Raw genomic sequence first — 13,363 nt, forward strand, 5'->3', positions numbered from 1 at the left:
AGATATGTTACGAGTTATATGCATACCCTTCATGATTATGTGACCAGTTATAGTGGCAATAGTAGTGGGTCATAACTATACAAGATGACACAATTCCTAACCATACAAGAGATAAACAACTGCTTTATCCACATGGCCACTCTGCATCGGCCATCATCGCACCCTAGCTGACACCCTGGTTGCCATACCAACAGACGTTTAATAATTTGCATCTGTAGGATTCCCGACTGTTTCTAAATATCATAATTCTTTCCACTAGGGAAGCCCTGCGACCTTTAACTTAAGATCTGAATAAAGATTCTTGATTCGTTAAACAGCTGGTGTTCAGTGAACTTAATAAAAAGTGTGAAGTGCTGCCTTCAGTCAACACGCAGAGTGTAAATATGTATGTTTGTGATAACAGCACTGAGGTCGGCATGCTAGTTTTGTGCTCGTGGGAAGAAGTGGCACTGGAGGGTGTGCTAGTGGTCGTGGACTAGTGGGAGACATGATAGTGGTGCATGGTACCAGAGGTGGCCGTGATCGTGGCCAACGAGGTAACGACCTCAAATATTTACCGTGTGGTTGGGTGTTGGTCAGGTAAAATATTGGACCCCAGGCCCCATCCTCCGACCCACAGCTCTGCAGACCTGAAAAAGATCAATCCTTTACTTCCTATTGTCACTGCGTGTCACCGTCTCTAGCATCCTCATATATCTATCTGCTAAGTAAGTTCCCACACACGTTCGTGGCATATCCATGTATATACAGGGTCTGCAAAAAAAAAAAATCCATGTCTACTTCCCCCAGATATTTTCAAAGGCGATATCACACTTACATTTTAGCTTTGACTACCATCCGAAGACGTCTGGGCATGGAACTAGTTAGGTTCTTGAAGTATTCTAGGTCCATGTTTAGGGTCTATAGGGTCTTGATCTTAATAAGGCGAGGCACTGATGAGGTGATGCATAGCACAGCCTCTTGATCATGAGGCCTGTGCGTCTAATGCGACGTACCCACATTTTCTTTCTTCCAGGCGAGAATTCTGGCTTTCTCTTCCTTATAAAGGGGAAAGCCTACAAACGAAATTCCTAACATGAAGTAGTAGCCGGGAAGAGTAAAGAACTGCCTTCCCCACAGATAGCCAGAGGCACACTGAGGCGGGTTAATCCGCTGGTGTTCACAGTTAGCGACCAGATATACGATGATTTCACCCTGAGAGCCTCACGTGTTTGCACCCACGATAAACGTCAGTCGTGTATCGCCACTGGAAATACATGAGGGAAGGACAAAATTCTTGGTGGACACTACAATTCAATCCTTTTTCCTAGAATGAAGAAAAGTCACAATGGTGTCTGTCAGGAATCCGGACGCATGGAGGGGCAGCAATGTTACCACAACAATTTTTTGTTCAGTGGGGCAGACAGAAACCGGTCGCTCACCCACGCGCCAAGCCTTTCCTGGAGATTCAGAGTCTGGTTCACTTCTCATCTACTGTATCTTGGGTCAACCTTAGCCACTACTGCCTTTGTTCGTTCCGTAACCAGCCTATCTCTCCACAATATTGACAACGATGTGTGTATTATGTATGGAACTGCCTTTTTGTACATTACGGGGAAGGAGTTCTCCACTCGTAGGGGCCAATCTCTTGAACTTCCTGATACAACTTCTAAAACTTCTGTAGGTTTCTCAGTACAGTTTCATCCTTCCGTTTATTCAATTCATCCACTGCTCTTATATATTCTTTTTTTTTTTAAGTTTCTTAAATCTTTGCTAGCCTATGGTTGCCTTTTTGTTTTTAATCTTTCAAAAAACTATCTTCTGTCTACACTGTCAAATGGGATTCAAATGTAAAAGGCTGTGATCAAATCTTCTCTTGTTCATCTCTCTTCCATGAAGGGTAAATTTTTAGCCTAATAAAATCTCACTTTATCTCAGTTTTCTCATTTCTGGTACCATCTTTGTTGCCCTCTTCTAGACCCTATCAATAATATGCTCATTTGGGTTTCTGTGTGTGTGTGTGTGTGTGTGTGTGTGTGTGTGTGTGTGTGTGTGTGTGTGTGTGTGTGCAGGCTAACAAGCAGTCCGGTACACAGAGGAAATGTCAAGTGGCAGATTAACATCTTTCTCAGTGTGGCATATCTCCCGGCGTCATCTTCCCACAAACATGGACACATCTTTCTCTCCGAGAGAAGACTCTGCTGACCAAACACGTGAGTTGTGGACAATGGTAATCAATAACCACCATCCCACACCAGGACAAGTGTTGAATCAACTCTGAACTCTGTAGCCAGATTAATATTGGACGCATTAGTCAGGGGCATTCTATGTAAATGTCATACTTCTTTTCTTGATTTTGAAAGCATCAGAAGCCTGCAGTAGTGTAAAACGTAAAGTTGACCTGACCTTTAACGTTAACCTCCACCTTTCCCCTACAACGATCGTGAGTGATACTACAACCATCGTCAGCGATGCTACAACCATCGTCAGCGATGCTACAACAATTCACTTTCTCTTCCGCAAAAGTTGAGAAATAAGCTCGCCCGGTACTGGTACCGGTAAACGTAATCAAATCTACTGAAGCAGACATCAGTTGGGTGCAAATGAAGCTAATTGTTCCGTGAGTCAACCACTTTAGCGCATCCACAACAATATAACATACTTGTTAGCTTGTTGACACACATGATCAGCGGGAGTGCACGGGTTGCCGACTTTCACCAGTCTGTCCGCTCCATAACACAAGAGGTCTGGCGGCGCCATTGACCTCATCCGTGTCGACTCCCCGACTCCCACGGTGACTACAGTAAATGTTTCCAGTCATGATGCTCTCACGCCCGGGTAGTTTCCTGTTCTCCGATGTTGTTTTTTTTTTCGCTCCGCCAGAAAATTGCAAGTTTGGATATAGAAAAAAAGGGGGGGAGTGGGGGAGAAAGGAGAGGATGTCTAAAAAAAACGCTCAAGATTTAATTGAAGTGCATTTGACTAACGCTCAATACTGGTGAGATCGCACTTATAAAAACTTGTACTTCTGCATGACATACCTCCAGTCCACACAACCTACTGCCGAACACAAACATACTGACCTCATGCCCTCGATCAACGGTTTAACGGACGTCGGCATACCGTTTGCCTCTTAAAGAATCGTGTTTTCCTTTCATAGTTCAACTTTCCTGAAGTTAAGTCCTCTAGTGTCGCACACAGTAGACTTTCTGCATGTACGGTAGCTATGTGGAAGTAGACTTTCCTTTCTGGCGGGTCTTGCTGACACAGATATTGTACGATGTCTTCCTGGACCTCCTCCAGATTTTTTTGTGATATCAGGTTGGGCCCCGGACCGAGCGTAGAGTGGCCGGCAGCGCGTGAGCGAGCATGACGAAGTATTATAAACAGCAGCAGCGGTGGGAGTTGTCGTCACTAGTGAGTATAATCTCAGTGTGTTACGTGCAGAGAGGCCAAGTGTACAGCGTCTAGTCAGAAACACAGTGTCTCGCAGTAAGTTAAGAAGTGTGTGGGTGTTTCTGACTTAGAGACTTATAGTTAAGCAATATTCAGCGATCTCTATTTCTTCTTGAAATGTTTCATTTTAGATTTTTACCTGGATCACTCTCTGAGTCGACGTCGAAGTCCTTGGCTTTGTGAGGTGAGTCAAGGTCAATGTTTTCCAAGGCTGCCGTGGATGTATGGCTAACTCGCCATCGAATGTTGTTGAAAATTCGCCAAGCTTTACTTACATGGTATGGGCCTTTATCTTTAGACGCCCATTCCTCCATTTAACGCCAACAATGAAATTTCCAATCGGTCATGGCTATATGTTCAAGTCGACGTAACGTCTTACAGGTCTGTCGTAGCTGTCTAGCTGAATCGTCGTTGAAACCTGTATGCCAGTCGAAGTGTTCCAAAGCTTGCCTGCCGGAAGCGTACTATCCCTATATCCCTCGACCGAATTAGTACAACATTTTCTCTCATTAAGTACGATCTTTTCAAATTACCGAGTATGACTAGAAAAAAGTGTGATGAAACTCGAATTCGATTAACTGAAATTACCGAATACAAATCTAAATTCAGCACTGATGCAATTCATAGTACACTATGGATTCAGGCAACCAACAACAATTACTCTTGGTATATGAACCCCGACAGTGAGTAGGAAGGTTAAAATCGTTGCTGTACCCGATTTTAAAGCATTATTCAATTTAATTATTTACGAAAATTACCACTCCTGAAGACTGGTAACACACTGCTGGGATTCTTGACAGCTATCCGAGCATCACGAGAGGTTTTTACATATCCTGATAAAAATTACATTTTTCAAATTCATATATTTCAAGCAGCGTTTTGGTTCTGCATGGAACTGCACCACGAGTGTTACCGTGACAAGACCAGAAAATTTGTGCTGCACTAACAAGCGTGGATAATATTCTCTTATTGCCGGTATTACCTATATAAAATACACTCATTTCAGTAGCAATGAACAGTTAGAGCAGCTTATATCAACTAAACAATCGTCTGGCATCAAGCGATGCTGGACACCGGATGTTGCTGTTTAGTGCAGTGGAACCGACGGTTCGTTATGAGCAGTTGGTCTTCCGAGGATGACGTTACAACATGTTGCGAGAAACCTTAAAATAAATGCATCATTCATTCTGTCAATGCGAAACACTTGTGGGCAACTTACGGACACCATACTGCAACAGGTGATTTACGTTATTCATTCTGCTCTCGCATTCCTGGTTTCGTCAAGGCGTGGCCTCCTACGATCGCATCAGGTTTCGAGGCGAACTTGCATGAGAGTATAGGAACAAGATCATCATCCTTGCTGACGAGGGGATACATTTGGTTTCAATAACGCTTTCGTGTTTCAGTTCTCGACTTTATAGTATATCACACATGGTTAAGGCAGTGGCTACTATCAACAACATTATGACTTAAGTTCTAGGTACATTTTCACTGAATGACAAAAAAAAATGATTACCTCAATGACAGTACGTCACCTCTTGCCAAGTGATCTGTATAATGTTACAAGACCTTAACACAAACTCTCGGCTTCAGTGATGAGAGAGACGATATGGGGAACATAATCACTGAATTCCCAATTAGGTTTCTGCCAGAGAGACTGGTGGTGAGGTCTTTATGGCGGGAATGGGAAGATCCTTCCCACTGTTGTGCTGGGATGATGAAGTGTTCTTCCTACTTCAGTTGATGTGAGGTTTCCTTCAGGGAATGTAAACAAGTGTTTTTTCCTTCAGATGTTTTACCTTCGGACGTAATAAAAATTTTCCTCTTTACGGAATGTTAGCAAGTGTTTTCCCTCCTCCGGGAGATGTAATCGAGTGTTCCTGCTTTCTCAAGATGCAGGTACTGAGAGTGGTGATGGTGGCGGTCGCGGGGGCCGTTCTCACCCAGGCAGCGGCTGTAGCGGACACCGAGGACGTGGATACCGTGGATGTGGTGGAGTCTAAGGAACTCGACGTGCCAGAAGCCAAGCCCAGCAAATACCAGGCTACAGGTTGGTCAACAATCACATCATGGTTGTGTTCTAGAGTTTTCAGAGCCTCAAACATTGAATGTATATATGTTGCTAAACGTAATGGACATGGACCGGTGACTGGTCATTAAAACATACCATGTAACTCGCACACTACTATACATGATTGCTAGAAAATAATAATATGCCTTACACACGAAAACAGGTACTTTTGAGTGCGTCAACTTCAAACCCTAACTGAAATGATTCTCCTCACACTCGTGATAGCTTTGATGATAACCATCACGTGTAGCACACCTCACATGTGTGTCAGGCAGGTGCTCCGTTAAGTCAACGGCTCAACACCCACGGAAGCGCTGCATTATCCTCTTGGTTTAAACGCCGCTTATTAATATGTGTAAACATTTGTAAAACGCAGTTTTTTCTGTAAATGATGTTCATAAATACACTATCCACAAAGGAGTTAACACTAGAGCGATACAAGACTCAATCTTTGGTGTTCCTCAAAGAGACATCCAGTCATTTCCAGCGTTCCACTTTTTTCATCCAGTTCACTTAGGAGACTATATATCATAATCATCAGAGGTAATCATGCCAGCAGTAGTGATATACCTGAGGGAGGTTAGAAAGTGGTAACGGTAGTTCTGGCTAAACAAGCATAAGTGTTAAACAGTAGTAGTCACAGAAATAGTGATAACCCTGGAAGAGCTAGGAGAACGATGCACAGTCTAGCAGAACGATGCCTGCTAGTGTTAATAGGAGCTTATAAAGGCAACCTTGCGGCCGGCGTAGCAAGCCTATAATTACTACGGTTCTGCCTATCTTTCCGAGAAACATTATATAGTTTTCAGCCCCGCACGTCATCTCATCTTTATTAATCCCGTCTCCTGTCTCTCCTCTCGACCGCACTAGGACGCACCTTCAGAGAGTGGGGACAGCAGCTCATGGAATGGATGGGCTTTGAAGATGACTACTACGACTATGACGACTATGACTACGAATACACCTACTACTTCCCCCAGAGCTCCTCGGCTCAGGTGGGCTATGGGATACCGGCTGTAGGTTACATCTCGCCATCAGCGGGTGGTGAACACTCCTCGTACAGCAGCTACACGCCCGTGCATGTGGCCCCCATACGGCACTTCCATCACCCTGCCAGGGATGACCAGTAAGTATAAGCAGCCTAACTCTCGCCCGCCCACCACAACGGGTTAACCTTCAAGGAAGCGTCCACAATCACACTCTGAGCCTACCTTCAAGAGATACTTATACTTTTTTCGTTTAATAAAGATACGGATATTCAATTTCAGATCTCTAAAGAGGATATATATGGCTTTCAAACGGTATTCTCTAGGGTCATACAACGTCAGCTTTAACGAAAATTCACCATCAAGAATCATTTATAAACATGTATTTGGTTTCACTAGATCTACTGAAATCGTATGATGCAGGGGACAAGGGTTAAGGATCTAAGGGATAATATTTGAGTCCTTAAAAGATCATACTAGTGTTCAGAAGGATGAATACCATGGATGCATTAGGAAGGATCCTTACCGCGGATATGCGTAATAGAATTCAGAAGGATCCTTACCATGGATATATTGTGGTTGAGAAGTTTTTACCATACATGTTTTAGGATTCAAATGGATACTTATCGTATATATACTTCCATTCAGAAGTATGATTTACCTTATCGTATATATACTGGCATTCAGAAATATTATTCAACTAGACTCAGTGAGTCTCCAAGAGAGAGAATTAGTATGGAGTGCCAGCCTCAGGATTTCCTAAAAACAAAAACGGAAAACGTAATATAGAAAGGTAATATGTTTCAATGGAGTAAATCTAGTTGAGTGAATGACAGGTAGGAGTAGGGCGCCCGTAGACGGTGGGCGTAGGCCCAATACACCCTATGTGACCATAAAGTACAGTAATGACACAAAGTCTCCGCCTCAGGTACGAGGAAGACGGATGGTCCATGACAGACGTGATGTTTAACGTGGCGGCCACCGTGGTACCCCTAGGCCTCCTGCTCTCCGCCCTCCCTACTGGCCTCTTCACATTCGCCGTCAGGAGGTAAGTACAAAATACTGAGACTGTCTTCCAACAGACATTAAGCTACTTATCAAACAACAGATTACACAAACAATATACACAGTTTGGTATGATGACTGCCGCACATCACGGGCTTGATTCGCAATATATCATTATGTAATATCTGTACTTTTCACAATTTCATTGGCTATATAGACATGTTGACGACCTAATGTATTATGAGCCGTCATTCAACTTATTCTGATCTCAAGGAGTGAGGACGTGGTCGAGACTTAACTGACAAGGTACTTTATCGTTGACAGACGAAGCCTGGACGAGGCTAACTACCTGCAAGAGACGATCGACCCGTCTGAGGTGCCCCTCCTGCAGGCGCTGATGGACAGCGACCTGCTGGCCCTCACTTCTAGGGAGTGTCAGGAGAAGCTGTTCTGTGAGCTGACCCGCATCGGCGAGCACGAGCGAGCCTCCGTCATGCAGCAGATCTTTTACTACGTCTCTATGTTGTAAGTTCACTTTTGCTGCGCAAGTACACATGTCGTTACGTCTCTTACACTGCCGAAAATATTGGCAGCATATCTAAGTGAAATCCAGATTTCAATTCTTCTGGTGATTGGAGTACGTAAAAAGTCATGGTTGTTCGCAATCTTTCGTAGTCACACGAACAGTGAACTGGTTGCAGAAACAGCAAATGTATGTAGCTACTGCATGACCAGGACATGACATGGTTGCATGATCAGCGGGTTTTATGGTTATAGGATTACTATAGGCCGTATAAAGGAGTTACATTAGTGATGTGGTTGTAAGACCATTATGATGTGTAAAGGAATTACAGAATCAGTAATACATGTTACCGTTACAGGACCCCAGACTTCTTGTCGCGCAAAGTGGGTTTGGCTAAACTGTTCCGCATGTCACGAGCCGGCAAATGTGACGCGTTCAGGTGCTCGGCCACAGCAGTCCCAACAGCTTCAGCTATGGCGGTGCAACAGCTTACAGACACTAACGGCATCACTGAAGTGACAACCAAACCCGAGACAGAGACCGAAGTGACTACCACAGAGTGAGGCCTAAGCATCCTTCCCCACGTTATCAGCACTCACTCCTTTACTGACTCAGCTGACCTTCCGTTATGATCACTGCCTGATGTGGTAAGGCCACACAGCCCTCTGGCTAGCTAGTGGGTGCGCACAAGTACACCCAGCTAACTGGAATTGCTGACAGGACGACATACTTTCCTCGGAGCCTCAGTCAGGCAGGCCTGAAGAACTTGCTAGCTAACTCGGTAAAGTGGATGTATCAGTAGCATTAGCAATATTTAAAACCACATGTAAGATATGTTGGATGTTCACAACTCTGGGTGGGGTGTGTTCTAACTCCCGGTACGAACCGAAATGTTTAGCGACATCGAGACCGACCTGGAGACCTGACTGCTTCTAACCGTGCCATACGGGCCATCGGTTCTTGAGCATCACCTGAGTACACTATTAAGCTGTACTCTTCATTACAGTCCATAGTGGTGCTATATAGAGTATTCAAGTCGTGCTCAAGATCCATGGCCAGACTCCAGACTGTGATACGCAGACTAGCCTCTGTTCCCCAAGACGCTTTTCCTTACGAATACTTCCCCACGTCCAAGTTATTGTTATATACACTTGTATACTATCAAGATATCGTTCTAGTCTCAGCTGTCAGTTATTCTTTTCTTAGGAAATCAACAAAGAACATGACAAAGCAACTTTATCTTCCATTCACCAAAACTTCCGTTTCTCACGGGAAGTAGGTGGAGAATTATGACGCCCTTGCACATTACTCTCAATTACGTATTTAATGATTGTTTATCTTACGGCCGCGGCGATAATATCTTTGAAGTCTCATCCAAAATTTTATTTGATGCAGTTAGTACGACACTATATATTTATGGAGGTGATTTGGAGATACGGTGAACAATAGTACGAGGATTCATAAATGACAAAAATCATTCAAAACCGTCAATGAACCGTGTAGTGTCTTGCTCTGCACAGAATATCTTCTTACTTATGGCCGTATCAGATGGACGACAGCAAACAACACTGACATATTTGAAGTTAAATACAAAGTAAATGCCGCTCCTCTGAGAGGGTTAGGTTTTAAAAGGCTCTGTTGATTTTTAGAAGTCTTTCCTTTTCATACATTGTCTGTTCCACATTGTCCTCATCTTCACTCGCTTGCCCTCTTCAGAATATTTTTTTCTGGCTTGATGTTCATTCAACCTATCTTAAAGCCAACTCTGTTAAAGTACAAGTGTTTCCATGAATGTAAGTGATCGGCTGACATTATTTTCGTCCATATAAGCATATGTTACCATCGCCGCAGTCATGATATACAATTTTCAAGCGTATTTATTTAACTTGTGATTCCTCACCACAGACGCCCAGGCAATAATGTAATTGCTCTTCCTTATCTCGTATTAGTGGCTTTACCAATATACCATAAACTTTAGATCATTTATTTTTGTACACATCTCAAAACTTCGACTGTTTAGAGGCTGGACCTCAACGTATTCAAGCTCAGGCTCTTCGTAAACCTTGTTAAATATTTTAAGGTTGCTCAATGACAGTGAACGTGATTTACGACGAAAGGTGTGACGAAGGGGAGGGCAACGTGCTGGCCGAGGAAATTTTGCTACAAGTTCCTCCAGAAGCCATTGCAGTCACTATGTAGCAACCACCAAATAAAGTAAAAACTGCCTGCTGTACTAGATACCATGAAAGTAGATTTACTTACAATTCCAGCGTAAAGGTAAACAGTTCATGCCAGTGACAGCGCCCTTAACCTTCTGCCTGCACGACCACGTGACCACTGACTACGGGTAGACGCAACGCCAAAGACTTAATCTTTAACCCAGGACTCTTCGCGTGACATGACACAACCTTTACCACAAGATAACCAAATATACTTTAGTATTTTTGATAATTGGACATATTCAAGTCATATAACTTGATTCTCTTTACTCTAAAGACCGAATGGTCTTTAATTAGGTGTCATTTTCACTCTAGATACATTAGTCTTCGAACCATATTTATGCGTGATTATACATTCTGTCATATTACATTGATTAATTCTGAATCCATCCTCTCTAAGTAGACAAATAAGATGGCCTTCCCTGCTTCTTTCGTCCCAACGACCTCTAAGGTAAGCATAGCAGTAGTGTTGGGATTATCCTCTAGTCTCCGTCTCGCCAGTCTTCTAAATGACACCCGTCACAGTATGACCGAGACAATCAACGTAACATATATATATATATATATATATATATATATATATATATATATATATATATATATATATATATATATATATATACAGACTTTAGACCAAAGACTTTCCATATATCATTAAGGGATGTTTGTAGCATTAGTAAAACTAACCAAATTTATAGATTGGTGTTTGTTTTTTATGTACTTGGCACACTAACCTGACACTTCTTTTTTTTATGACACTGACAACTGACCAAACGTAGTCTATAATTTACTCACTGCCACAAGGACTGAAAAGAATATTGGCAATATAGCTGATTCAGTACGTTGATCAACTGTTTTATGCAAGATATGATAGAAATCGACTTACAAATCCTTGACAATGAAAAACTTTTGGCCTATAGGGTGTTTTCTAACTTTCAACCTATCAAAGACAATAGCCTGGTTTTCAGACGACCCTACCTAACACGAAAAATAGGATTAGTAGACAGCCAACATTTTAGGACGACCATGTAACTCACTCTACGAATAATGAAAAATCTCAGAATCAGTGATATGACACCAGATTTTCGATATCATATGACGAGTAAACAATATGTAGCCTCTAGACTTGCAGCAAAACGAGACTATTTTTGAATGACTCGCTACCAGGAAACTCGTTCAGTAGAGAATAAGAAAAATATTGATAATAAGACTGACTTTAAACGGGATTTCGACCAATTGAGTACAATGGTACGACCGTCGGGCACTGCGGCATAACTGTTGTACGCTGGATTGCCTTAATGAAAACCTGACTAGGTAAAAAACCAGGTCATTCATTATCAGACCCAAGGGTCGTACTGTCGTGCTCAAGGGGGGGGGGGGGGTGAAAACATACATACACTCAGTGGTTAACGACGACGCAAACTGCTTCTATGAAGGGAAGTGGACGAATGACTCATCAGCTGATGACCTTTACCCCTCCCACACCCTCACACACAGACACACTCGTAAATACATACGAAAAAAAATTCATTTAGTTTATAAAGATGACTTTACCTGAATGTATTGCCCAAAGACTCCTCTAAGTATATCATTTAAACACCTGATTTCGTTAGGCGAAAACTAACCTAAGTGGACGTGAAAGGGACTTCCCCTATCCCTGTACCTTTTAGGGACGAGACTCACCATCACGAAAATCAAACTTACCCTAACAGCTACTTAATAGGAGGACGACCTGGTCGTCTCCCACTGACTGTACCTGACTCATCTGAAGACGTCACCTATCTCTTAAGAGATCATCACCTGACAGTACCTGACTCATCTGAAGACGTCACTGGACTCAAGACTTCATCACTCGACTGACTGCACATGACCAACTCATCTAAGAACATCCCCTTTCTCATCTGAAGACGTCACAGGACTCAAGACTTCATCAGCCGAATGCACATGACTAACTCATCTTAGAACATCACATGACTGTACCTGACTCATTACAAGACATTACCTGACTGTCTGTACCTGACTCATTACAAGACATCACCTGACTGTCTGTACCTGACTCATTACAAGACATCACCTTTCTCTCACATCGTCACTGGACACATCGCCTGATGTGGCATCATCTGAAGACAACCCATCTGTCATCCCGAGACTGCCAACTATATGTCACCTAAAGTACCACCTGACTGTTCTTAATTGGCACCTAAAGACCACCTAACTACCTTGAGATACCATCTGACTGTCACCCTAAGATGCCACATAATTGTACATGATTAGCACCTGAAGACTACCTGATTGTCACCTTTACACACCATCTGACTGTACTTGACTATCTCAAAACCACCTAACTGTTGCCTCAAGACATCACTTAAATCACATTGACATTACCTGATTTGTCTTAAGACTTCACCAGATTCAAAACATCATCTGACTCACCTCATCATGCAGATCACGTCAAAAATCACCTAAAACACTCAGTTATCGCATGACACCTGCCTCACATCAACACATTGCCTTACTCATGTCATCACAATACACTCAAACAACACCTTTCTTACCTATAAACATTACAAGGCTCACCACATGACATAACCAGATTGTCACCTCAAGACATCATTTGACTCACCTCATCCCTTGTCATAACAAGACACCACATGACTGTACCTGCTTGTCATCTCCAGACCTAGACTGTAGCCATTAAGTTCTGGAACTGCTGGCAGTTCCTGTTCTTTGTTGTATTTATCAAGAATATTTATTTTGGTTTTGTTAATGCAGTAAATGGATAATTTGCTTTGCATGTTTAATTACCTTATCTGATCTCCATTAAAATTCCAAGAATCATTTATTTCACAGGACACATTCTTACTACCTGTATGGCTTTTCTCTGGTTATAACAAGATTGTGTCCTTAACAATCTGTTATCTAATAATTTACTTATTCAGGATTATCAGCAGTGTCAAAGGTCTTCAGCAGCCCTTTATAGAGTAAAAAGGTCATACACATGGATCCACCTTTTCCTGTATTTCCCCTTCACTGTTTTCTTCAACCCAATCTCAGACCTTCATTGTCCCGATATGAAGCAGAGTATTAAAGCACAGGTAATGAGTACAATAAGAATCATTCTAAG

General features: G+C 42.6%; 1 protein-coding gene across 1 annotated transcript; it reads left to right on the forward strand.

Moving 5' to 3' along the window:
• Positions 1–3,389: 3,389 nt before the first annotated feature.
• On the forward strand, positions 3,390–13,027 carry LOC139759840 (uncharacterized). The gene is made up of 6 exons (XM_071682342.1): positions 3,390–3,471; positions 5,329–5,485; positions 6,377–6,632; positions 7,421–7,540; positions 7,822–8,022; positions 8,379–13,027. The coding sequence occupies exons 2-6, from the start codon at positions 5,329–5,331 to the stop codon at positions 8,581–8,583; spliced, it is 939 nt and encodes a 312-aa protein (XP_071538443.1). The 5' UTR covers positions 3,390–3,471; the 3' UTR covers positions 8,584–13,027.
• Positions 13,028–13,363: the final 336 nt, after the last annotated feature.

The sequence above is a fragment of the Panulirus ornatus genome, chromosome 34 (genome assembly GCF_036320965.1).
Source record: "Panulirus ornatus isolate Po-2019 chromosome 34, ASM3632096v1, whole genome shotgun sequence".
In the NCBI taxonomy this organism is placed as follows: Eukaryota; Metazoa; Arthropoda; class Malacostraca; order Decapoda; family Palinuridae; genus Panulirus; species Panulirus ornatus.